Below are 27,181 nucleotides of genomic sequence, written 5' to 3'. Positions count from 1 at the left end.
CTGTCTCAAAAATAAACGTTAAAAATTTTTTTTTAAATAAATAAATAAAATGTTCATTTTTGAGGGAGAGGGGGGGGGGGAGAGAGAGAGAGAGAGAGAGAGAGAGAGAGAATATGAGGGGAGAGGGGCAGAGAGAGAGGGGGGGACAGTGGATCCGAAGCTGGCTCGGTAAAGACAGGAGAGAGTCCGACATAGGGCCGGAAATCATGAACCACAAGATCATGACCTGAGCTGAAATCAGATGCTTAGTTAACTGAGCCACCCAGGTGCCCTGGCATTTAGATTATTTCTAATAGCTAGTGGAAGTGGTCATCATAAACTTGAAGATAAACTAAAATGCTATGTACTTTGGGTACAAAATGAAGTAGGTGTTCAAGTGTACCTGTTCTTTTTCTGAGGTAGGAGGGGGGTGGGAAGGGACAAGAGAAAAGAAATGAAAGAGAGAGAGAGAGAGAGAATCATTTTTAGTACAGGATTAGCAGAAATGAGCAGCCACATTTGCCTTGCTACCTACCAGTCCACTGAGATTTTTCCTTCTGGATGGACTAAAGTGTATTCAACACTTGTGCTAGAAATGGAATGACCTGTTTCTTTTTCAGAACACCGAGCCAGAAAGCAACCACAGTAGGAGGCAATTTCCGTTAATATCTGAGAAACCAGAGGTATATGCATGCCTTTCAATTACCTTGGTCTTTCAGGCAGCTCACACATTCGGGGAAGGAAAGCTGATGGCATGATAGGAATCCCTGCTGTGACAACCAAAGCACTTACAATTTGTCTTTTTATTTATTCCTGTCAGGCAAAGCTCCAGATTTACACTCAAAACATCAATCATGTAAGGAAATTTGCTTTTCCAAGCCAAGGGTTAACAAGACTGTATAGAAAGACTGTCGTTGTTTGAGAAGAAATGGGCTGATGGTGACTAGATGCGTAGGAGAAGAAAGACAATAAAATGTTATTTTTGATTTACAGGCTGAGGACAATTTCCTGTGAAAGGACAAACATAAAGAACTGTCCTGTCATTGCTGCCATTTGCGTGCGTCCTTAGGAGAGGAGACTTGCACTGAATTCCAGGGGTGGGGTTTTAGGTACACAACACATCAGTGATGTTTAAGACAGAGATGCATTGACTTGAGGCATAAAGTGTATGTGCTGCAGAATGAGTGTCCATTATGTAATAATCAGCTGATCAAGTCGGCTGGGAACACAGAGGGGTCAAGGAATTTTCTATAATTGTGAAATGGAATTTTTCTCATCAAAGGTTAAGTTTCCCAGGCATCCTCAAGACGAAGTGATTAACACAAAAGGCTCAGCATTGATGTGTTATTAGACTATTATACAATCCACGAGTGTATTATGACAGTATTTAATAAATGGCTCCAATAGAACTCTAAGTCTGGAAACTCTTCTCTGCACAGATGCTAAGTATTAAGAGAAACTCCTGAGGTCAGGCATGATGTAAAACTGGACAAGCCAACTAAGTGGATGATTACAGCCCTACTGGATTAAATAGTTTGGTATGATAATAAGGAGCCCTCTGAAGTACTACGGATATGGTGCACAGAATTCATTAAATGTGATTTTCTGCTTGTTCTATCAGTTGTTATTGAGAGTGTTGACATCTCCAACTGTAAGTGTGGATTTATTCATTTGCTTTATGTATTTTGAAGCTCTGTTATTAGGCACATAAACTTTTAGAATCATTATGTCCTCTTGATGAATTGAGCCATTTATTGCCATGAAGTGTCTCTTTATCTCTGATGTATCCTTTGTTTTGAAGTCTACTTTGGATTCATATAGCTATACCAGTTTTCCTTTGACTAGTATAGAAGTAACATATATAAGTGATATATATATAAGTAGAGTATATCAGGGCTCTCCAGAGAAACAGACTCTATCTATGTAACTTCTATCTATCTATCTATCTATCTATCTATCTATTATCTATCTATAAAATATGTTTATTATATATTTATTATGAGGAGTTGTCTTATGTGATTGTGGAGCTCAAGTAGTTCTGCAATCTACCATCTACAAGCTGTAGATCCAGAAAACCCTGGTATAAATTCCAGTCTGAGTCTGAAGCCCTGAGAGCCAGGAGCGCCAATGATGTAAGTCCCATTCAAGGGCAAGAGAAGATCAATGTCTCAGCTCAAGCAGTCAGCCAGTGCCCACCCACACTGGGGAGGGCCATCTGCTTTACTCAACTCAGTGATTCAAATGCCAGTGTCTTCTTGAATCACCCTCACAGACACACCCAGAACAAAGTTTAACTAGATACCTGGGCATCCTGTGGCCCAGTCAAGTTGACACATAAAATTAACTCACAGGTCCACTCCTGGTAAACGTGGCACCTATAGGCATCTCCAAAATGTACTTAGTCTCCAAAGAAGGATAATAACAATGTCATAATTCTACCTAACGTAATATAACTGAAAACATAGTAACTCCTTCCTCAGAGAGGAGGCAAAGAAATTGAGTGATGTTGACTCTCCTTCCTGATATTCTATAACTTAAGTACTGTGATGTAAAATTAATAATACTTAAATACTATGATATAAAGTAAATAATTTTATGTTGCATGATATAGAGATAGCAAAGAAAATAATGATATTTGCAAATACACAACACACACTTGTAACAGAATAAGGAGGAAATACTCATGGCAGTCACAGTCCTCATTTCTGTAACTGGTCATGTGGTTCTACCTGGCATTTATAACTTCTTTCTTCTGCTACCCAATCTGTACTCCCTTCACCTTCAGCAAGCACCTCAGCTAGTTGTGGTTTTCTTACCTGATGGAGTGACCCATATCTTTATTGCTGAATGGTATGGACTATTAGTAGTCCTTCCTGGATTGGGTTGTTGTAGTTTTTCATTGACCTTAATCACAGGGCATAGTAATACTATGAGATGCACTAAGGGAGCTCCTGTATTCCAGACATATTCTTCTTTACCTTCATTGTGGAGTAGTAGTCCAATTTTCCTTTGGCAATCAGGATCAATCACCCCATCCAGCACAGTTATTTCTTCTCTTCCTGTTGACTCAGAGGCATAAGGAGCCCAAAGTGGCCAGATGGCAGGTGACTCTAGCCAAATAATTGGACATAGCCCATGAATCAGTATATAATCACACATCTGGCCATTTCTGCTTCTAGGCAAAGTGAACAGCTGAGCGCATTGCTCAAAGTTCTGCCCTCTGGGAGGATTTCCCTTCACCACTGTCCTTCAGGGCTATCCCAGAGAGGCATTGGTGACATTATACTGATTGGACCAAATAAGAAAGAAAGAGCAGCTAGTCTTCAAGCACCACTGGATATGCTGGATCATATGGCTCAAGTAGCACAGCAGCCCAGGCCTGTTGCAGAATCTTTTCTTGTTCTAGGATCCACTCAGCCCTGGCAGCTTTTGGGTCAGTCAGTAAATGTACTAGAGTAACATCCCCAATTGAGGAACATGTTGCCTCCAAAATCTAAAGAGGTCCAGTAGGCATTGTGCCTTTCATGGTTGTAGGAGGGGCCAGATGCAACAACTTAACCTTCACCTTAGATGGGACATGTCGACATGCTCTAGCACTGGCCTCCTAAAAATTTCACTGAGGTCCTTGAATTTATTCAGATTTCTTTCCCACCTTCTGATATGCAAATGTCTTGCCAATAGGTTTGGACTAGCTGCTGTTTCTTTCTTATTTGGTCCAATCAGTGTAATGTCATCAATGCAATGAGTTGGTGTGATATAGAAGAGAAAGGTGATTGAGATCTCGGTGAACTAAATTACAACTTAAATTCCACTTGATCATGGTATATGGTCCTTTAAATGTGCTGTTGAATTTGGTTTGGTAATACTTTGTTGAAGATTTTCACATCTATGTTTATCAGGAAAATTGGTCTGTAATTTTCTTTTCTTGGGGCTTCCTTTCTGGATTTGGTATCAGGGTAATTGTGCCTTCATAAAATGATTTTGGAAGTGTTCCCTTCTTTTCTCTATTTTTTGGAAGAGTTTGAAAGGATTGGTATTAATTCTTCTTTAAATGTTGTGTATAATTCACCAGTGAAGCTGTCTTGTCCTGGACTTTTGTTTGTTGGCAGGTTTTTGATGACTAATTCAATCTTCTTACTAGTAATTGGTCTTGTCATTTATTCTCATAATATTTCCTTAGTCCAAAAGCCTATCACTACTATCTGATATACCAGTTTATCTACTCTGTTAATCACATGCCAAAGTACAGCTTTTATCATTTTACTACCTTGATCAAGAACTTCTTTTGGCTACCCACTATCTTCCAGATACAGTATAACTGGATTTGTCATTCAACATTTGGCCCTCTGCTATTTAACCATCTTTATTTCTTAATAAAACATTTCTGTTATAGTCCGATAGGGTTTTATTCTTTTACAGAATAAAACATTACAGAATGTTATAGATTGGAAACTGACTAGGCCACAAGTCCTGCCATAGGCCTGTCTACCCTCATCCTCAGGCCTGTGCAGAACCTCTGAGCGTTGGATGTGAGGTAATTAATGATTTTCTTATGATTCCACTGGAATCAGGGTAAAGATAAATTCCTACTGCCCCTCTACTCTCTGAAAAACAAGTCCTCGTTAACCTATCCTTCAGGCTAATAATAAGCAATTTTCCAGGCTCTCCAGCTCCAAGATAGAGCTTCTTTTTGACCACTGTGCATTTAGGAAGGTGTTAGGGCATTGGTCAATTTAATCCTCTGGATTTACCTCTGAGACTATTTGGAGGAAGTGATAGGTAATGTAGAAGGATTCCTTATCTTATGTTTTTTGGTGGCTCCCAAATTGAAAAAGAAGCTATGAGTCACATGTATTTATAAAATTGTGTTCTCCAAATTTATCTTGCTTTCAGGATAACCACATAATTCAATAAATAGAATCCAGGACAGTTTGTCCAGAAGAAATACAAATAAGTAAGGACGTTTTGTTGAGAAAATAAAGTTTGACTTTTACTTAAAGTAAAATGAAGAAGCAAATGCCATTTCTCATGTCATGACTTGGCAAGTTTACACACACACACACACACACACACATAATGAATCCCATTGTCTTTCTCTCATATTGTTCTTGACTCTATCCATGTTTTCTATTGTCCCAGTTTTAGGGATACCTGTAAAAAATGAGTAAGAAAGAGAAATTCAACAAGTGATCATTCCCAGAGTGCAGCCATACAAAATTGCTTATCAGAAAGTTGTTCTCTGTCAGGGGCCTGGAAGAAAGCTCGCGATTAGCTCACAGGTTACCACTATATCCAGCTGACTGTGCATTCTCTAGTCACACACTTAGGTAATCTGAAGGATAATGGTGGGATTGGGGACTAAATCTAGTAGTAATAAAACACTATTAGAAAATCTTTGTTACAATCTCAGAGTGTCTTGAGGGTTCCAGAAAAAGTGCCTGGTCTTGTATTTTATGCTTTAAAACTAGGGCTGTGCAGGGACAATTCCAATTAAGCAATCCTCCTGGCTTTTTTCCCTGGAAGCCTATTTCTTTCTTCCCATCTGTGATCTTTGTTCTCCTCTTTTCTGGTAAAACTGTTTTAGCCGGGTCAGCCAAGCTAAATGTCCCTGATTTACCAGCAGAGCCCTGGCTCTCACTATGGGGTCAAAGGGCAGGGTACAGAATTGCAAAACAGTGATCCTGAGCCCTTTAAAGCAGTTCTAGTCCCTGAAGCACTCTATCCTAAAGTAAACATGAGTTGAGAAATGATTAAATGTACAAATAATAGTAAGGCAAGCAACAGGAGTGAGGAATCTGTTGATTTCTTCAATAGTACTTGAACATGCTTTTCCTCTGTAACTCTATTTCCCTGAGACCGCTCCACAAGTATTTCTCCCTTGGGTGATATGCCTGCGTTTGAACCATAAAGATGAACCACAGAGGGCCATTGGAGGACTGACTGTCAAGAGAGACCTCCGGGGGGGGGGGGGGGGGGCTGGTGGCAATTCTGAGAGGGAATAGTAGTCGTTGGGAGGGCTTAATAGAAATAATTGTTGGGGAGAACAAAGAGATCTACGTTTTTCCTGCCACACAACCCGACTGTGGCTCAACTGCAGGGACTGTGAGGCAGGCACAGCAGGAGCACCAGCTGCTGAGTTGGGATCTTCTGAATGGAGAGGTCGCCTCTTTTTCAGCCCCCCAAGGAGGGCAGCAGCATTCACAGGATCAGGAACACAGCCCCACGGAGGTGGTATAATCAGTTAGTTGTATATGACAGTTGCTGAGTTTACATTAACATTTGTGATTCTAATGATAAATTTATTCATACTGTTAATACTTATACTGTATAGGGCACCTGGGTGGCTCAGTCGTTAAGCATCTGACTTCAGTTCAAGTCATGACCTCATGCTGAGTTTGAGTCCCACTTCGGGTGAGCTCGAGCTCCACTTCCGGTAAGCCCTGCTTCTCTCTCTCTCTCTCTCTCTCTCTCTCTCCACCCCTCACTCACTTGTGCCCTCTCTCTCTCTCTCCAAAAAATAAAAATAAAAATAAAAAACATTTATATTGTATAGGTAACATTTGCTTAACAATGATTCTATTCTAGGTTTCTAAATGCTTTACATATACATTAATACACTTCATCCCCACAATAACACCTTGAAGTAGATATCATTACCCTGATTTTACAGATGTGGAAATTGAAGTACAGAGAGGTTAGATGTTTTCCCCCAAGTTACACAACTTGTAAGGAGAGTTGCTGGGATGTGAGGAAAAAATGTGTTGGGAATTCTTGTCAAGAGAGAATCTTAAGATTAGGGTTTAGAGAGATAAAGTTTCAGTGGCAACGTGTGTTTCATGTGCCCGTTCTACCTAGTTTCTTTTCTTTTTAGATTGAAGTACAGTTGACACACAATGTTCTATTAGTTTCAGGTGTACAGCATAGTGATTCAATCAGTCTGTATGTTATGCTTTGCTCACCGTAAGCATAGCTACCATTTGTCATCATGCAACATTATTACAGTACCATGTTCTACCTAATTTCTATCAATCAGTGATGAGGAAGGCTCTTTGTTGGATGCCAGGTGGGATGGAGAATAGTGGTGGAGATATATAAATTAGTATCAGACAAAGTCCTGTGTCAGTGAGTTTATACTCATGTTGAGAATATCCTACAATTCCGAGGTGGCCCAGCTCAAATTCTGACTCTTTGCCCCACGTTTCAAAACTGTCTTGTACAATACTGTGGCTACTAGCTACACATGGCTACTTAAGCTTAATATTAAAAATTTAATTCCTCAGATAGACTAGCTGCATTTCAAGAGCTCAGTTGACACATGTGGCTAGTGGCTACCATATTAGTGCGGATATAGAACGTTTCCATCGCTGCAGAAAGTTCTAGTGGACGGTGCTCTTTTGAAAAGTCTTTTGACTTGAAATAACCTGCCAAAAGATGTCGACTAAACCCATACCTCTATTTTCTTTTTCTTGCTCTGTTTCATATATGTTATGCTTGGGAACAGCTTCTGACTTCATTAAGAATTTAATGGAAGCCATTACCTTGAAAATGCACCTACACAATTATACACAGAAATTTGCATACAACATTGGTGGTATCATGGACTCTTTGTGTAATGTTTACCCCCTGGAACTTAGTCAATGACCCCAAAACTTAGTGGCTTAAAACAACGAAGATATACTATATGGTTTTGTGGTTCAGGAATTCAGGAAGAGTTCAGCTTAGTGATTCTGGCTCAGGACTCTTATTAGATTGTAGTCGGGTTGCCAGATTTAGTAAATAAAAATACAAGATGCTCAGTTAAATTTTAATTTTAAATAAACAATAAATATTTTTTTCAGTATAAGTATGTCTCATGTAATAATAAGGGCATACTTTACTAAAAAATATTCATAGTTCACCTGAAATTCAAATTTAATTGGGCATTCTATATCTTATCTCATAATCCAGTCAATGTGTCAGCTGAGGTTTTAATCGTCTGAAGACCTTCAGACCTGGGGAGGGCTCATGATCTATTTCCAAGATTGCACATTAACATAGCTAGCAAGTTAGCTCTGGTTGTTTGCAGCAGATATCAGTTTTTTGCCACATGGAACTCTTTTGGGGCTGTTTGAGTATCTCCCTCACTTGGTAGCTGGATTCCCCCAGAGTAAGTGATTCAAGAGAGTTCAATACCATGTGTGATCTCACCTGGGAAGTCACACTTTGTAATTTCTGAAATATTGTATTGATTGCACAGGTCATCTCTATTCATTGTGAGAGGGGACAAGATGAATATCAGAGACAAGAATCGCTGGAGGCCATCTTGGAGGCTGGCTCCATCTTCTAGAATTTAGACCCAGAGTTCATAGCATATAAGTTCCAAGAGGGTAGAATTTTTCTATTTTTTTTTGGTTCATAGTCGTAGCCCTAGTAGCTATAACAATGCCTTGTAAATTTTAGGCACTCAATAAATATTTGTTAAATGAATGAGTAAGTGGACTCTGGCCTAAAATATCTGACCTAAAAAATTCCTAGGGTCCCTAGAAGATCGGTAGGAACAAAAGATGCTGCCCCAAAGAGGTTGAGGAGGAAGAGATTAGAATATAGGTAACAGGAATTTGGAAAGGGATGCATCAATTTAATAATGTTGCTAATGAATGATCGTGATGGTTTGGTCGTGTCCAATGAGTACCAGCCTCTGTGTTAGAAACTTCTTGTTATGTACATGATTTCATGTATGTAACCTTTCATGTAGGCATTGTGAAAAAGGGTCAGGAGTTATGATTCAGATGCTGTGAAGAAGATTAACACATGCATGCACACACAGACGTACATGCACACACATACACACACACACACACGCCATTCAAAGGAAGGAGTGCTCTGGGATAACGACAGAAAGAAAACCATGAGATTTAATACAATGCCAGAATGGGTCTTTTGTAGAAAAGTATCGGGCATAGCCTCGACACAAAAATTACAACCTGAGAAAGAACACACAGGTTCAAGTTTATTTTAAGACTGCTTTTTAGAAAGTAAAGCGTGTGGGTAGTAATTCAAGGCTGGCAGAGATAATACAGAACAGGGCTATGTGTGGCAATAACAGTAGTCCTTTTCTTAATGGCAGCAGAATTGTTTCCAGTTCTGTCATTTTTTGATATCTGCTGGGACACAATATTCCAGCTATGTGGCTGTCACTACTGAAATCACAGGTTATCCCTCAAGTGAATTTGTGGGGTTTACTTTTTACTAATGGAAGGTGGCAGGGAGACCATGGAGGGTAAGGAATATATCACTACTCCAAGATCCCTATGCTAGGCACCATCTCTATCCTCAAAATGCTGCAAGTCTGTAGGTTGTGAGGATGAAAACAGGAGTCAGCTGTAGAAAAAGCCTAGCAGTTTGTTTCCTGGTGGTTTACAGAAGGATGCTTATCTCTCTACACCTCCTCAGGAGCGTCTGCAAGGCAGCTTCGGCTGCTCTCTGGACACTGATACAGGGGTCTTGCCGAAGTGCTTGGAGCCCTGAAACAGAAAGAATAGCAAAGTTCAGTGAACGAGGAAAGCCAAGGCTCAAGCTCTGCCTCCCTGTGAGGCTCCATTGTTCAGGGTCAGCTCTATGCAGAGCTCTGGGTCCATGCTTACATTCCATGCCAACAGGTAGGATTTGGATCTGCAAGCTGAGGATCTATTTTAACACTGACATAGGGGAAGAGGAGATCCTGACCTTGTGATCAGTAGGTTTATAGACAATCAGAAAATAATGGTCTGTTGGGAATGATGCCTGCAAAGAGCTGGAGCTGGGGGTTGCTTTATACTCTGGAGAAATCCCAGGATCTAGGGAGCATTAGAGACAATAATGAGGTACTATGATTTTCAGTTTCTGGGCTCACATGGAACTTGGTGCATAATTAACTTCTCCTTCTCACAGATATTTCTCTGGCAACAGGCTGCGCAGAAACTAGGGTTGGTACTCACGTGTGGTCAGTTGCTCTTTGTCTAATAACTGCACATATTGGTTGGTCAGATTGAGAACAATGGCATCTAAAATCAACAGGAGAAACAGGTGCTAATTTCGTTATAGAGGGAGAGGCCATGAAAAACTGGTCAGGTTAGGCTCTGCTCCTGGTCAGAAGTTAAATGGTCTGGGTAGTGAATGAGCAAACTCTATGACTCCCTTTGTGCCCCCAGAATGATGCTGGGCTAATGTCTATTGGGTGTTAAGTGTCATGTGTGGAAGTGGTCCCTCGGCCAATGTGCATTTGGGAAAGTTCACCCGGTGTCCTCGCAGGGCATGCCAGTTGTTGTCAGGGTTTCTAACGTGTGTAAGATATGATCCCTGTCTTCAAAAAGTTTACAGTGTAGCTGGAGGGATCATATACATGATCCAATAAGGAATCCTTATGTTTTAACTCAGTCTTACAGGTGGCCCATTCACAGTGGGCTGGATTAGTTGGAACTGGCTTCATGATAAATTTTAGAATTTCATGATAGAAGATCCTGAGGGATTCACTTACTTTCCTCTTTTATTTTATAGATCAGACAAAAAGGCAACACAGAGAATTTAAGTGAATTGTCCAGCATCACAGAGCAGAGCCAAGGTCTGCTGGCCTCTTGACCCACACACTTTCCACTTGTATCATGTTGCTGCTAAAACTCTCAGCTTCAACTGAGCTTAAAAGGTTTACCATGGCTTATGTTAAGGGACAATGCAAAAGAAACCATTTAGGCAGTGGCAGCTGGCTGGGAGCAAAGACTCAGGCAAAAGAAAGAGTGATGACTTGGAACCAGAGAAGCATGAGGGCCCAGTAGGGAGGAGGGTCTAGTAGGAGGAGAGGAGGTGTTGGGAAGTCAGAAGATGTTTGCAAAAGAGAACAAGTTGGTTCCTTTGAGGGAAGATGTTCCAAGAGGTAAAATTAATTCCTTTCTGGCATTTCTTTTTTGGTCACACCAGTCATACTTGTGTTCATGCTAGAGTGGCTTCCAGTCAAAGCAAAAGTGGATGGGAAGGAGCAACATAACTGAGTAGGGAGTGCAGATGTGCCCTCACCTGTGAGTTTGACAGCAGCACTCCGGATCATCTCCCAGTTGCTGCTGAAGAAGGTGAAAGAGTGTGTGTGGAGGATCCACAGGATTTCCTGGTTTCTCTTTGCCTAAAAGAGATGTATTTTACAAAGAGGACAAAGAGGGAAAGTGACTCTGTGTGAAATTTGGCACCCTCTAGTTCCTGCAAAAGGAAATCTAAAGACCAGTGAACACTCACAGAGCCATTATTTTACTGGAATATGTCTTCTGGCCATTTCAAACCTGAATTTAATCAGAAAAGTACTGGGGGGGGGGCGGGTAGGAGCACCTGGGTGGCTCAGTCATTTAAGCATCCAACTCTTGATTTCTGCTCAGGTCGTGATCTCATGGTTCATAAGTTCGAGCCCTGCATCAGGCTCCATGCTGCCCATACAGAGTCTACTTGGGATTCTCTCTCTCCTTCTCTCTCTGCTCCTCCCACAGGCATGCTCTCTCTCTCTCTCTCAAAATAAATAAATAAACTTATAAAAAAGAAAAGTCCTGGGGCTTTTGGGACTAATCAACAGATGGGTTTCAGGAATCTTGAAGAACAGATCCCAGTCAGGACTTGGAAAAGAGCAGAGAGTAATGTGGCAGGACACCAAGAATCATTGCTGTCCCTCCAAGACAGTTCTGACTCTGGCCAGAGATCCTTGCTGTGTTGTTTGCTTGTCTGGGATTTGCCTGGACTCTTGGCTATGGCTTTGCAGGCAGCATTTACTGCATGCTCACCAGTTTCACACAGAGTTGCCGGTAGAAATCTCTGGCCCTTGGTAGATCCTGACCATCGAGGAGATGATCTAACACCCCATAGAGTTCCTGAAGGCCCAGAAAAGGGATGCAGATGATCAGGACATCACGGCAAGCCTAAGAAACAGAGTTCTTTGAGTCACAGTCCAGAATACTGGATTGTCTTCTGGAAGAGTGGGGTGCTGCCTAGGGCTGGGAGAGTGGTAGTGGATGCCTGCAATGTGAGGGGCTTACGATCTATGCTGGCACCTTCCCAGATTCAAGGATGGAAGAACAATCTGAGAGAGAGGGCAAGAAAGAACCTAGGGCTGGAGAAGCGGTTTTCAGGTCTAGTTGGGAGTGGTGGCCTCAGATCTGGCTTCTGGTCCAGCTAGACCAGCTCTCCTGGCACTTCTGGCCAAGGGGTGGGGGGTCGAAGGGGTGGGGTGGAGGTGCGGGTGTCTGTGCAAGCACCACTTACAGTTCCAATCTTGGGATTGGGATCCCAGAGGTGGAGAAGGAATGAAATCATGCTCTTTTTTATTTCTTCCGCAAAAAAAATCTTCCACCTTCTTCCTGTTAGGGATGCCAGATTCTCAAATAAGAAGATGGCAGTCAGTCTCACATCATCCTGCTCCTGTGACGACAGATGCATGTCATGGGTGAGTCCCCTTCACAGGCTATTCCCAACCGGTGTCCACCCCCCACCCTGCCCTGTCCCACTTCAGCAGAGGGAGGCTGTGCCCCGGGCACTGGTGCGCTCCAGTCACTGCCCTCATGTGTGCCAAGAACACTCTTTCTTTTCCAGAAGCTCTGCACTCACACTCCACGAGTTTAAATGACCATGGGTCTGGGACTTGGTTTCTGTCAGTTGAGTAGCTACTGGGGAAACATGACCACAGGGACGGTAAACAGGCCAGGGAGGGTTCCTGCTCATGTATTTTATACAAATTAGCCTGACTGCACCACTAGCCTAGACTTATGGGGCTTCAAATCTAAATTGCCCAAGGCCTAAGCCTCTTCTCCAAGGTCCCAAATACTTTCCAATATGATGAAAGGCAACTCGGAAGACCCTTGGTCTCAGAAACAGAGAATAAACAAATAGTGCTTAGCCCTACCCTTGCATATAAGAAGTTCTGGAACTTCCTTGCTTGTTGTCCAGGACAGTTAGACAATGATTTTAAGAACCAAAGGGTGAGGTGGTGGAGAAAGATGTTCTTCTATCATCCCCCAAACCTTGCTGATATTGTTCACAGCTCTAACAAACACTGATGGATTTTCTGGAGGTTCTTCTTTTTTTCCTCCCAGGTCCAGAAAAGTAGTTTAAAATACCCATATAAAGGCAGAGTGATGAAGGGAAAAGTCGTTCTGAGTAGCAGAATATTATATTTTGGATTAGCGATAAACAAGGGCCAACTTTTGAAAAGCATCCCCACGAATATGAGGGGGAGAAGATAGAGAAGTATTAATTTTGGTGGTAAGATGGAATGTATCAGAAGTGGGCACAGAAGCAAAAATGACAGAAAAAAGGAAGTTAATAAAGATCTTCCAGAAAAAAGAAAGATGGCTGGTTGGGACAAGGCCAGAAAAGTTAAATGAATACATGAGACGTGACCTTGTAATGGAAAAAGAAGTAGAAATTTCGATGTACTAGAAAAAAAAAATTTTTTAAGTTTATTTATTCTGAGAGAGAGAGGGAGAGAGAGGGTTGGGGAGGGGCAGAGAGAGAGGGAGACAGAGAATCCCAAGCAGGCTCTGAAATGACAGCTTGATGCGGGGCTCAAACTCACAAACTGTGAGATCATGACCTAATCAAGAGTTGGACGCTTTACTGACTGAGCCACCCAGGTGCCCCTAAAGGTTTTATTTTCAAGTAATCTCCACACTTAACATGGGCTTGAACTTATATCCCTGAGATCAAGAGTTGCATGCTCTCCTGACTGAACCAGCTATGCTCCCTAAAAGGTCTCTTTTTAGGAAAAAGAAAGCAAACCAATAACAAAATACCTAGAAAGGTATTTACTTTTTTCAAAATCTTTAAAATTTTCCCAAATCAAATAGTAGGACCTAATGATAGGTTAAGGAATGATCAACCAGTTGGATGATGAAAAAGCAGAAAAGAAGCAATGAACCTGTTGTAGGTGCTGGGAAAGATCCTAGAGTTTAGTGTCCTTGTTTCGAGTTGAGAGAGTGGAGTCATAGAGAGTAAGGTGGCTGCTCAGGGATGGGGATGGGCGCAAGCAGGGACTGGAGCGTGGCATGGCAGCCATATTTTCCGTTCTGCCCCTTCACTGAAGTGTTACCATGTTTTGAGAATTCCAAGAAAGTGCTTAAATATTGAAAGAAATGGAGGGGGGAAGAAGTTTGGAGATTATAGAATTGTATGCTTAATATATAGATTAAAACTGCAGGGGCAAGTTTTCATAAAGTATAGTTAAATTTATTGGTGAGAAGAGAGCATTGCCGGAGAAAAAAATAGCATGGCATTACTAAGACCTAAGTTTTATCAAACTTCCCTTTTATACAAATATGATGGAATTAATACCTATTAAGGATGAGAAAGTGCTAACCTAACAACCAGCAAGACTTTAGTTGTTTTTTTTTTCTTTTGCATAAGACTGAGAAACATGTTGACCAGAAAACTCATAGGTGATTATTGGAGGCTCAGATCCAAGAGAATTATCATCACTGGACCAACAGCCTAGGGAACCTAACAAACAGGTGGGGGCCCTGAAGGGGTTGCTTCAGCTCTTTGTTGTCGAAGATTGTCATCAATGATCTGTGTAATGGAAAAAAAAGAGAAAAGAACATCTTTGTTATTTTACAGAAGATACATCATTGGAAGATACAGCATTGAGTGGGAGCCAAGAAAGCAGTTTTGAGGACAAGATGAGAATTAAAAAGTAATGTTGATAACATTGGAGAAGGTAGCTGGAAACAAGCAGAAAGCTGCTGTCAAAGGAAACTAAAAAATACAAAACTGGAGAATTATTGACTGTGGGTATATATTACAGACTAAAATCCAGAAGTCTATACAGTTAATGGATTGTCAAAGAGTCAGGAGGAAAGGGCAAGAATTAAAAAAAAAATTGGAGTGGATAAATTAAAAAATCAGACCTGAGAGGTAATTTTTCTTCAGGTTGTATTCAATACTCTGCAGGCCACATCTAGAGATACAACACAGTCACTGGCTTGTAAAATATTTAAGGAGCTGAAAAATTAGGTTTATTATGAATAATGAAGGAAATGAAGACTTTTCAGTCTGGAGACTAGAAGGTAGAAAGGTAATTTAATCAAGCCTTAATGTTTAAGAGGAGGAAACCAGCAGTTTTCCATCTCCTCTGACAACAAACATGAGAAAACAGTTTTCGATTATAAAAAACAGATATAAGTTGGAGGTGAAAGAGATTTTACACTGATGACGGTGAATAAGCCAAAAATAATAATAAAATCTAGTTTTCTGGAAGGTATAAAGGAAAATGACTTTCCTCTGTTCTAGGGTCACCAACTGATCTTTTTTTAAATTTATTTCTAGGCTATTGACTAGATTGGGGGTTGGCAAGTTCTTTCTGTAAAGGGCCAGATAGTAACTAATTTAGACTTTGGGGGCCATATGGTTTCTGTAACAGCTAATCAACTCTGCAGATGAAGTGTGAAAGCAACCATAGACAATATGTAACCGGTGAGCGTGGCTGTGCTCTGAATAAAACCTAATTTATGAAAAGATGCTCGGGGTGGGATTTGGCCCACTGGCTATAGTTTATACTGACTCCTCGATGAAGTGAACCACACAAGCATTTTGAACCTTTGAATCTTGATGTGGAAAAGAGTGCTGGAGATGACAAGGTCTTTACTGGGGCCTTTGTTCTGTGTTGAGTTCTGCGGTAGTTTTTGGGAATGACAGGACAGAGAGGAAAGCTGTGAAAGGGAATATACATGAGGGTATTGCCCTTATGGGCAAGTGGAGCTCAATCCTTGTGTTGGGTGAGGAAGCTGGGAAGTTTATTTGCAAACTTTTGTTTCTTATTGTTTATTTCCTGTTTGTTCTCATTTGTCTGGCCCACCCTGCTCAGAGCAATCCTGATTCCCAGGCCAGAGAGTACCCTCAGGCCGAGAGAGAGGCAAGAAGCCAGCAGCCTGCATAAGAACTGTACAAGTGACCTCTGTGCAGGTGACCTGTGTGCGGGTGACCACAGGGGAAGGCCAAGGAATATGGATGGGACACCAGCATTGCCTGCTACCAGCACCACCTGAATCTCTTTCTGTTCACTCACTCCTGGAGGGCAAAATTCTGAACAGACTCACTTACATCTTCAAAGAAAGTTCTAGTTTGCAGCACTATTTCTTTGAAGTAGAAGCTCACATCCCGGTCTGTGAGCAGCTCCAGGATCTTTTTTAGAGCCTTCAAGCTTTCACAGACAACCTCGGTGCGGGCCAGGTGATATAGGCCTCTGATGATAGATTCCAGTATTATCTGCTTATGCTTCTTCACCTATTTGGAAATAAGGTCTCGTAATCTTGAAAATTGCTCTCTGTGCATCTAGAATAGGGTAGGAGACTCCCAAGGAAACTGGAATTCTGTTAGGGTCACATATATTTCAACTCTAGAGATACCACTGTAGCAATTTCTTCTGGATTTTTACTTAATTGCTATACAAGCACGAGATGTGGGTTAGTAAATAATTATTTTAAACTCTGATTAAGTGTCCCCCGCACCTACCCCAACTCCCTTTACCTTGTGAGGGGCTCCAGAAGTTGTATTACCAAGCCCTCGGATGGCCATTTGCCTCAAAATGGCGTTGGAGTCCCAGGCACTCTGATCCATCAGGATCAGCACTTCCCGTAGATTCCCATGCTTCCAAAGGATTGGCTCCTTCATGAGCTGAAAACAACCACTTCACCCCTTTAGTTAAAGGAGTGGCCTCTCTTCAGGAGAATGATAAGTGCATCATAACTACAGTTAAAGACTAGCACCCGGCTGCTCTTGGAGCAGGGGAGAAAGCCCTCAGGTGAATCAGCAAGTCTGGCAGAAACGAATCTATTTGAGCAGCCCACAGGCCAAGGTTACATGGTGATGAGAACCACACTACCCAGTTAAGTAGGATGTCTCTAATCTAAATGGAAAAACAGGAAAACGGGAGTTACTGGCAATGTTCTTTCTCCGGGTTGTCTGGGACAAACTTTATGGCAGGGTGTGAGGGGACAATAATATAGTTCTTGGTTACTTTTTGTTTTGTCCCTGTCATATCTATCGTCCACCCTTCTCTGTCCTGGGAGGTTGGTTCCGGCAGACTGGAGCGAAGAGGTTTGGGTGAGTTCTTTTTCCTCTCTCGTTCCCTTCTCAGGTACTGTATTTCTGGCGGCGGCTGAATCTCTGTACTACCAAAGCTCTCCTGAAGGGCCCTCTTCTGTGGTTCCAGCTCCCACTGAACTGCTGACCCTAAGAGAAATGCCCCCAAGGGGACCCAGAGAGCCTGCTGGGCCGTGACATGACTGTTCTCTCTTGCCTCAGAGAAGAAAGCTGTGCCGGTTATCCGGTAGTTCTCCGAGGAGGAGGTGAGAGATGCAAACAGTTGCTCCATGATGTCTAGTATGACTCCATGTTGCCACAGCGCCATACTCCTAGAAAATGCAAGGCTCCAATTGTAGGAGAGACTTTTTTCTTTCTAAACAATGGAGGAGATTTTAGTCTATTTCTCTCTCAGGGAAATAAATGATCTCAAAAGGAATGTTCCATGAAAGAGCACTAAGGATTTGGGCTCTTCCCACCGTCCCTTCCCATCTGCCTTTGCTCTTTCTTCCCTCTTTTTTCCCCTGGACTACAGATCCTTGGTGAGTCCATTGCTTCCAGTAAAGTTGCCTACATGGCAGTTTTTACTCTGTTTTTAATTTTTCTCCTTTGTATCCAGTTCTCGAATGTCCACACATTACCTGGCCAGTGCACATACTCCTACATGGTGGGTACTGGGGCTGCTGAGAAGGGTCCATAAGTTGTCCCCCTCATCAGATTCCTTGGCAAGGCCCTCTTTCATGGCTTGGGCTTGCACACACTTCAGAGTTGTGATTGAGAGCCTGAAGGAGACAGTGGGCACCACAAAAGTAAGTCAACCCCATACAGGGAGTTGTGAATCCCAAGTTCACTCTTTCTGTTCCCCACAAGGCTGCTTCACCCTGGATTAATGGATGTTGTGTGAGGGAAAACACCAGACAGCCTGATCTCACACTTCAGTTTTGGGGCCAAAGGGGACACTGAGGTGATTTGGACCAGTAAATAATGCCACAAAATTTGTTAACCTCTCATGAGAAAATAAAGCCCTAAAGATGGAAAGTGCCAAATACTGTATTTCACTGATTCTGAAACAGCCCTTCAGAAGCAGGATGCGGCTTGCAATGGATAGTGTGTTATGACAGTTGGCCAGTGGTTGTGGTATAGTTGTTATTACCAGTGCATGCACACGAACATGCATGGATTTAGGCACGGTTGTTTATACTGTTGTCATTTTGGTAACATTGTGTTACTGGAACTACATGTGTTGGGTCTAACCGTTGTTTAAAATGTCTTTACAAAGTGGATTTGAGGGGTGCCTGGGTAGCTCAATCTGTTAAGCGTCTGACTTCAGCTCAGGTCATGATCTCACAGTCTGTGAGTTTGAGCCCTGCATCGGACTCTGTGCTGACAGCTCAGAGCCTGGAGCCTGCTTTGGAGTCTGTGTCTCCCTCTCTCTCTCCCCCTCCCCACTCACACTCTGTCCCTCAGAATGAATAAACGTGGAAAAAAAAAGATTAAAAAAAAAACTAAGGTGGATTTGACATTGGAATGAAAAGTTATGCAAAAGGGCACAGAAACAGAGCGTTGTGATGTAAGATCAAAATGTGCATCTAATAATTCTCAAAGAGCTCTTTGAATAAAAACATAGTAAAAAATTTAAAGTATAACAAAGCATTGATTCATGGCTTAATCAGGATTTTTTTCTTTCTTTTTCAATAGTGCACAAAATAATTTTGCTTCCTTCAATTGGTGATATCTTAAATTTAATAAAATATGGTATTTATTTCTATTTTTCTTCTTTCCTTGGTGGCGTTGACTATCCCAGAATTCCAGCTTTCTTTGAAGGGTCTCACTGAGAGAAAACAAATGGAGCAGGACAGGCTCTCTATGGAAGCAAACAGAGCTGCTATTCGTTGTTAAGTGACCATTCTGGGCAACTGTACTGGGTACTGCTCAGGGAGGAAGAGCAACAGGGCTCAAGGGCAGTGTGGAGACTCGTTGCCTCATGGGTAGTTGAGGCCACGCCAGGAGGCATAGGCGTTGACTAACAGAGCCCCTCCTCCAGACAGCTCTGGCAGGCCCTCTGGCCTGGCCATTTACCTGCAGGGGTCTGCGGTCTGCTGCCGTTCTCCCTGTGGCATCACCCGCCGCCTGCGGCTGAAGGTGGAAGTGGGCATTTTCTGGCCCAGCGTGCAGCTGACTAACTTCAGGAGAAGAGTGAACACCTCCGGGTACAAGCTTGTGACAGGGGTGCCTGCTGATACCACTTCATACATAGCACAGGCCACCTGAGGGGAGAAAGGACTTCGTGGTCAAGCAGGCTCCTTTCCTCCAAGGACATCTCCCTGGCCTGACCTTCAAGTTGTTTTCTCCCCAAAGGATTGCTTTCCAAGTTGACCACACTCATACTCAAAACGAAACAAAACGAAATGAAACGAAACGAAACAAAACAAAACAAAACAAAAAATGCCAGAAAAGAGGGTGTATTTGTTTGGAAACTTCTCAGCTCATACTGTGTTTCTCTCTCAGGACTGTTATGTTCGGCAACTCCAAACTCTAGGGGGCACCAGTCAGGTGAAATGAAATCGTTTCCAGCATTGAGGTCTTTCAAAGGGGTGCTCTGGATATCTTAAGACTAATTTGTAAATACAGACCCACAGATTTTCTTTGGGATGATGAGAAATTTGCTTCTAAAAGTGATCAGCCACAGACAAAATTGCTGCCATATTTTTCCAACTAACTCCAATTAACTGGAGCCGATTTAAAATCAGGGTATAAGAGGGGAAGAAGTACGATTAATGCTACATCACCAAGTTCCAGGTGGGGACAGACCATGGAGTGGGACACAATTCCAGGTATGCGATGGGTTGTCCAACTCACTGAAATCGCCTCCAGCCCAGCTACGTCATCTTCTAATTCATTCTCAAGTTTGTCTGTTAAGGCTCTCAAGAGCTTACCACTGGAGGCTGTGTTCTCAGCCAGAGCCTTCCACAATGTCTTTGTGTCCCTAGGGTGGTAAGCCAGGAAGCTGATAAGAAACAACTCTTTGGAATATGAGCTTTTTCATCTGTTCCCCTCTAAAACCACATTATGACTAATCAAAATTTCAAGGACAGATGGCAATGCTAACATGCCCGGAGATGATAAGGATGTGTTATTTAACAGTCCAGCATTCTGGACTTGGGTTACTGAGGTTTGTTAATGTCCTTTAAGGCATAAACCTCTCAGGTGAAATTCAAGGCAACCAGAAAGAAGAGAAATACTCATTTTTTAATATTCACTTATTCCTATGATGTATTTTTTTTAAAGAAATCTTATCATATTAGGAGGATATGTATATGAAAAACACTTGGAAAAACATTATTTATGATTCAAACACCATTTTTGAACTTATTATTTAGGTGAGATGTTCTCAACCTTTCTTTTTACTCTCTTTCTCTCAAACCACAAATTCTTCCTCAGTGCGGATTAGCATTTCCTGGGAGAAGGAATGAGCTCGGTTAGAATCTACCTGTCAAAGGGCAGAGGCTTCTGTAAAAGGTTAGCAACAACTGCATCCATGTGAAAGCTGGCTATCTGAGAGATGGCTTCCAGCATAAACTGAAAACTTTCCTCCTTTTGTCTGAGGACTGGCATGTGATAGTAAATCATGTTCAAGATCTCCAACAGCTAAAAAAAAAAAAAGTCCAAATCAAACATTAAATTGCCATTTTCCCTCTACTATATGGCTTAGGACACACATAGTCAGCATATTAATCATGGGTAGTTGATGAATTATATAATAATTTTAGAAACACTAGTTAATTCTATGCATGGCCTATCTCTTACTCACGAGGGTTATAGGTATATTGAGTATTTATTCCTAAGTCAATGTAGCAAATATTTAGTGAAAGACTGCATTATGCCAAGTGTTGTGCTAGGCATTGTGGGGGATTTACCAAAGAGGAATACGATGTAGCCCTTTCTCAAAAGGAAAGAATGTTCTAAGAAAGAATACCAGCCATATATCCAAACACCTGTGCGCCAGGCAGTATATGGCAAATGGTACACAAGAGGTTCACAGGATTGTGAGGGAACCCAGAAGTAACTGAGGTCACTTTGGAGGGACACCTGATGTGGGTCTTGAAGGATATATAGAAATTTCAAAAGGCAAGGTGGGGATGGTGGGGAAAGTCATCCTCATCCCAAAGAAGAATATAGATAAAGATGTAAAATAAAAAAGCATGATAATGGATGAAGCACAAAAGATTTTTAGAGCAGTGGAAGTATTCTGTATGTTACTGCAATGGTGGATATGTGCAATTATACGTTTGTCAATACCAACAGTTAACTTTAAGGGAAACTGTGGACTTTGAGTGATAATAATGTGTTGATGTAGATTCATCGATTGTAACAAATGTACCACCATGTTGTAGGATGTTGATGGTAAGGGAGGATACATGTGTGTGGGGAGAGGAGGTACAGGGCTCTGTGCCCAATTTTGCTGTGAGCCTAAAACTGCTCTAATATATATATATATATATATATATATATATATATATATATATATAAACTAGCATGAGATCATGGGCCCAAGCAAATATGGCAAACATTTCTGGAACAAGAGAATGGTCCAGTTTGGAACACAGAGAAAATGAGGCTAAGAGAAGATAACTTGACAGAAAAGATGAAGCCAGATCCTAGAGAACACTGAAGGTCACCTTCCAAATTTGGATGTGAATCTGTGGGCAGCAGGAAATGATATTATACATTTGGATTTTTGACGTGGAGAAGGGCATATCTATCTGCTAGTAGCTTTGCTTCTAGTAGATATTTCTCTTGTTTATTTTGGATAGATATTTTTAGGTTAAACATGACATTTACTCTGAATTAAAATTCTTTAAACATAAATATCTGGCAAATATGATTACCACAGAGTCCCATTAGGGGAGGATTTAGGTCCCTATTGCTCCCTTTTAATGCCAAACACACAAATACAACAACATTCCAAATTTATGAACCTTTGATCTTCCCATGTCCAGTATAATGCCTGCCACATAGTACACACTCAGTAAATTTTTTAAAAAACTGATTGGAGAGTAATTAACACAGAAATAATTTCTAAAGGTCATACTTTGGAGAATTCTTTAATTTAGGGTGGTTGACTCCGGGACATGGGCACCATAACTTCTTTCACCTATAGGAGGTGCCTTCATTGAGTTAAAGATTCTCTTCCTCCTTATTAATCTTTGAATTGCCTGAATTTTGTGTCCAACCTCAAGAGAAAGGCTAGAGCATCCCCATTTGGAGCTCTTAACCAAGCTTCCTGAGCTCAAATCCTTTTCACTCTGCCTAACTCTCCAGCTGGGAGTAAGGACAAAGGACTTTCCCTCAATCAGTTCTTCAATGACACCTTCCTTACCAGAAAACAAACCCCAAGGTGTGTGGAAGAGAAGCCTGAAGAGAGGCAGTGGAATTAGAAACTCTACTGATCCTCAGTGGTCATCCCAAAGGTGATCCACACAGTCACCCTCATCCTTATAGATCTAACAGTCCAGTTTTCCAGAATCCAAATGCCCTTGGTTCAGAGCTGCTGTCTCTAGCCAAAGAGTGACAGTTGGGAAAGATTTTTTGATCACAGACTAGAAAGGCAATTGAGACAGGCTGAGACAACATGAGCCTGGTTGTTAATACACAAGTTGGGTCTCTGCTGAGGCCTCCCAAGGCTATGCATGCTCTTGCTTATTTCCCAACAGAGGACAAACTGGGAAGTAGCAATCAACTTGGCATTTCAGAAGTGTTAGAATTCTGCTCGATGGTCAAACTGGCTGTCAGTTCACCTGTTCTTCCAAAGCAGCTCCCTGCTCCTTCAGGGCAGCAACCATCCATATGCCACAGGCCTTTGTACAGGTGGGGTTAAGGGTCTCTAGACCATCCAGGGTTTCCTCCAGGAACATTAGAATTTCTTCATTTGGGATGAGTTTACTGACAATCTGAGAATGTACCCAGAAAGATTCATGTTATCAATCATCTCACTTCATACAACATGCTGCTACTGTTGTTTTAAGATATTGGAAACCACTGGAATTTCCAAACAGCACATGATTAGAACTATAGAAACTACTAAAACAGATAGAGACAATACCCTACAACCTCTAGGTAAACTTTTCCTACAGTTGCCCTTTTATCATTTTATATTTATTGAATCCCAAGCCTCATGAGGCGATTTCTTCTCCAAATTTCTAGTGTACTCCACAAGGGAAAAATAATGTATAAATTTTGTATAACAATTTATATGATATAAATTACTTCAGCATACATTTCATATATCACAGAAATATGTCTTGGGTATGCCAAAGAATAGCTAAGGCTTGGGAATTTAGGAAAGTCTATCACCAGGTACTAAGTGCCATGCTGAATAACAGGTGCCTCACAGTTTCCATAAAAGTATGAATTGTTATGATCCCTGTCTTTTACTCTTTCATGTTTCAAAATTAAGAGTAGTCAAAAGTTCTAGAAAATAAAAACTTTGCAATTTGGTCTCTAAGTACAAGAACTATACAGAATGGGTGATAGCAGTGTGTGAGTATGAGTGTGCGTGTGTGTGTGTGTGTGTGTGAACACATATGCATGCGTGCATGAGTCCTAATGAAAAGGCAGGCAGGCAGGTGAAAAGTTAGCAGTTTGAATGAATTCCAGGAACATTGTCTGGGGCTTTAACCAAGCAAGATGGTTGTGATTACGAGTTTGTAGGTATGAAAACATTACTCTTTACAACTGACTTCCCTCTGCATTAAGTGACCTGATGATTGATATTTAATAGTAATGTTCTTGAAAGGAAATGAGTCCCTTTTCATGAATAGTTGCATGTCTCAACCAGTTTCTGAGTCATTTTTGTTCCAAGATCAAGGGCCCAGACTGCCGCATCTGTTCTATGTAACACCAAATACCTGCTTGGGCTCCAAACTCAATGGTTATCTGTTTTTTCCTCATATTGGTATGGATGATGGTTTAGCAAGAAAGGAAGGAGGGGAACTCATGTTTTTGGGTAGTTATCATGCATCAGACACTTTCTTAGGCATTTGACCTATGTTTCCTCCGTGCCCCTCAACTGGCCTCTCTCCCTTATTCTGGACACTTTCTTGTTGTTTCTGCTGCTGTCACTTTAGTCCAAGCCACCTCCTTGTAGTTTCCTCCAATCTGACCTCATTAATTTCACTCCTGCTGGCCTGTATTGTAGTATGAACACAGCAGCCAGATGACCCTCTGAAATAGAAGTCTGATCATGTTCCTTCTTGCAGGAACACACCTAGCCCATTCAGGGCTTGTGCAAATTAGGAAAAGACACCTGTCCTCAAGACAGTTCACTTCTCTCTGTAAGTATATGGTCATAATGACTGATTTTGTTGGACCTTTTGCTGCCATCTGTGGATAACTACCTTAAAATACATAAATATCTACAATGTTTACATTAAGAATGATGCTGCCTCACATGAAGAGGCCCTTGTGCATTTCGTATCTGGCACAATTGGACATAGTGCCCCGACTTATGCTCAAAACCCTGTGCTGGCTTTTATTTCCAACTGGAGTAAAAGTCAAAGTCTTTGGAGCATCTGGGTGGCTCAGTCGGTTAAGCATCTGACTCTTGGTTTTGGCTCAGGTCATGATCTCAAGGTTCATGAGTTTGAGCCCCACGTCTGCATTGTCAGTGCAGAGTCTGCTTGAGTTTCTCTGTCTCCCTCTCTCTTTCTCTGCCCCTCCCCAACTTGCGCTATCTCTATCTCTCTCAAAATAAGTAAATAAACTAAAAAAAAAAAGTCAAAGTCTTTAACAAGACCTGGAAGGCAACTGAATCATTCCTGAGCTATCTCTTGGATCTCACTACCTCCTTCTTTCTCTACCTCAGGGCCTCTGTACTTGCTTTCTCCTCTGCCTGGAATGTTCTTTTCCCTCAGTCTTCATGGTCTCCCCTTCACAGTGGCCTTTTCTAGGAAATCACCCCTCCCTTACTCTCTATTCCCTTACTTGACTATATTTTTCTCAATTATCACTACCTAACATATTTATTTGGCTGACTCCATCCACCAGGATACAAGGTCATCCAGGGCAGGCATTTTGTCTTTTTCTATTCTTAGAGCCTAGAACAAAGTCTGGCATATGATAGGTGCACAGAACATAGTAGGCGAATGCATAAATGATTAAATAAATGAATGAATTCATTGACCAATTCTCAGAACAACTCTGAGAGGTAGGTTATGCATTTCTTTTTAAGATGAGGAAAATGGGTTTCAAGCAGTGCACACAGAATGCGTTCAATAGACTCCAAAGCTCTTGTTGCTTCTACTCCACTCCACTGCCTCCCTTACCCTGAAGAATCTTGGTTCACAATATTTCTCAGAGAATGAAATATAAGCAGCAGGTGTTGACTGGGCACATGCACCCAGGGTTAATGCATGATAGCCTAAAAGAATGGCTAGACCACTGCTCTCCTTGGTGGTGGGGCATACACAGCTTACTTATTTGGAAATCAACCCAGAACTATCTTTACATCCCTTGGCCAGTCCTCCATATCTATTACCTTTGCTATTTTGGAAGAAATCTTGATCTGGACCTGTACATCATCACACTGCAGCCCTTCCTGCAAATCCTGCAGTCTTTCCACCTCTGGGTGAATGCCTAAAATCCACAAGGGGGGACATATGCAAGAGTTTAAAGACCTGATGGGGTTGAAGAAGTTGGCCATATTGAAAGGGCAGGCGTAAAAGCAAACACGTACAGGTGGTTTAGTACCATGCTAAATACTCTGCATACAATGATCTCATCTATTACTCATAAACATCATCTGAGGTAGACACTCCTGTTTTTGCAGATGAGAAAGATGAGACAGAAAGGTATAAAGTCATTTGGCCATGGTTATCTAGTGACTAAAAATAGCAGAGTCAGAATTTGAACCCTGGTCTGTCTGACATCGGTGCCTGGGCTCTGACTACTCTGCTATGCTGCTCTCTCTGTTGGAGTTCCATTTTGCAGTGAGCCACTTTGGGGAAAATGGAAAGGTAATTATTGCAATAAAAACATCAGCAACTCTGTAAATGATTGTTGGAATCAATTTATAAACCCAGACCTAAGCAGTAACGATTTTCTGCTTGTTGTTTGAATGTATAGTAATTGTGGAAACTACCACCTAAACCATTTTGTGGCGGGCATCCCAGCCCAACAGAACACACATGGACTTTGGAGTCAGACAGACCTGAGCTCACAGCCCAGCTCCACTACTTGCTGGAATGGGTACATTTCTTTCTTTTTTTGAAAAGTTTTTTGAAGTTTATTTATTTTGAGAGAGAGAGAGAGAATGAGAGGGGCAGAAAGCGAGGGAGAGAGAATCCCAAGCAGGCTCCCCACTGTCAGTGCAGAGCCCAATGTGGGGCTTGATCCCATGAACATGAGATCATAACCTGAGCCGAAATCAAGAGTCATACACTTAGCCAACTGAGCCATCCAGGCGCACGGCGGATGGCTATGTTTCTTAACTTCAGGTCTCTTCATCTCAAAACTGATTATTAAATGGGTATTTAGGGTGCCTGGGTGGCGCAGTCGGTTAAGCGTCCGACTTCAGCCAGGTCACGATCTCGCTGTCCGTGAGTTCGAGCGCTGCGTCAGGCTCTGGGCTGATGGCTTGGAGCCTGGAGCCTGTTTCCGATTCTGTGTCTCCCTCTCTCTCTGCCCCTCCCCCGTTCATGCTCTGTCTCTCTCTGTCCCAAAAATAAATAAACGTTGGAAAAAAAAATTAAAAAAAAAATAAATGGGTATTTAATTTAGCATCACACTTGTTACTTGTATTCAACGGGTGTTTCATAATCATATTCCTTCTCTCTGCCATGCTTATTCGATCCATTGAGGAAAAGAGTTAAAGTAAATAATGAAGTATGGGATTTTTTTTATTAACAAAGAATACTTGAGAACCTGAATTTTGCATGTTTCAGGAAAATAAAGTACACTAAAGGAAGAATAGGTAGAACGATAATAGAGTTGAAATTCCTATCTTCCTACGAGGTTCCTCTCCGGTACGTTTCTTCTCTTCCTGGGATGGCCTCTTAGTTCTTACCTCCTTAACTCATTTTTTATTTTGTGGCTTGGTACAAGCATATATCCTTAGTGAATTATCTTCCCATACCCCAAGGGA

At 41.7% G+C, this 27,181-nt stretch overlaps 1 protein-coding gene and 1 long non-coding RNA gene across 3 annotated transcripts in view; one reads left to right on the top strand and one right to left on the bottom strand.

Moving 5' to 3' along the window:
• Nucleotides 1-8,955: 8,955 nt before the first annotated feature.
• Nucleotides 8,956-27,181, bottom strand: part of MROH2B (maestro heat like repeat family member 2B) — a 72,668-nt gene continuing 54,442 nt past the window's right edge. Inside the window, exons 29-42 of one of the 2 annotated variants that reach the window (XM_043599278.1) lie at nucleotides 25,577-25,674; nucleotides 22,839-22,991; nucleotides 20,531-20,688; nucleotides 19,900-20,026; nucleotides 19,120-19,307; nucleotides 17,682-17,822; nucleotides 17,258-17,372; nucleotides 16,486-16,632; nucleotides 16,060-16,242; nucleotides 12,232-12,387; nucleotides 11,754-11,888; nucleotides 11,008-11,110; nucleotides 9,936-10,001; nucleotides 8,956-9,482 (exon numbers count right to left, since the gene is read on the bottom strand). In XM_043599278.1, the coding sequence (XP_043455213.1) occupies nucleotides 9,376-9,482; nucleotides 9,936-10,001; nucleotides 11,008-11,110; nucleotides 11,754-11,888; nucleotides 12,232-12,387; nucleotides 16,060-16,242; nucleotides 16,486-16,632; nucleotides 17,258-17,372; nucleotides 17,682-17,822; nucleotides 19,120-19,307; nucleotides 19,900-20,026; nucleotides 20,531-20,688; nucleotides 22,839-22,991; nucleotides 25,577-25,674 (1,877 nt within the window). In that variant the 3' untranslated portion in view covers nucleotides 8,956-9,375. The remainder of the gene's footprint in view (nucleotides 9,483-9,935; nucleotides 10,002-11,007; nucleotides 11,111-11,753; nucleotides 11,889-12,231; nucleotides 12,388-16,059; nucleotides 16,243-16,485; nucleotides 16,633-17,257; nucleotides 17,373-17,681; nucleotides 17,823-19,119; nucleotides 19,308-19,899; nucleotides 20,027-20,530; nucleotides 20,689-22,838; nucleotides 22,992-25,576; nucleotides 25,675-27,181) is intronic. The other variant, XM_043599288.1, reaches the window with a different exon arrangement.
• On the top strand, nucleotides 12,308-16,061 carry LOC122494269. Its single transcript, XR_006300136.1, has 3 exons — nucleotides 12,308-12,412; nucleotides 14,368-14,471; nucleotides 14,578-16,061. It is a non-coding gene; the product is annotated as an uncharacterized LOC122494269 (long non-coding RNA).

This window comes from Prionailurus bengalensis, chromosome A1, assembly GCF_016509475.1.
Source record: "Prionailurus bengalensis isolate Pbe53 chromosome A1, Fcat_Pben_1.1_paternal_pri, whole genome shotgun sequence".
NCBI lineage: Eukaryota > Metazoa > Chordata > Mammalia > Carnivora > Felidae > Prionailurus > Prionailurus bengalensis.
This window is presented reverse-complemented; position numbering and strand designations above follow the sequence as displayed.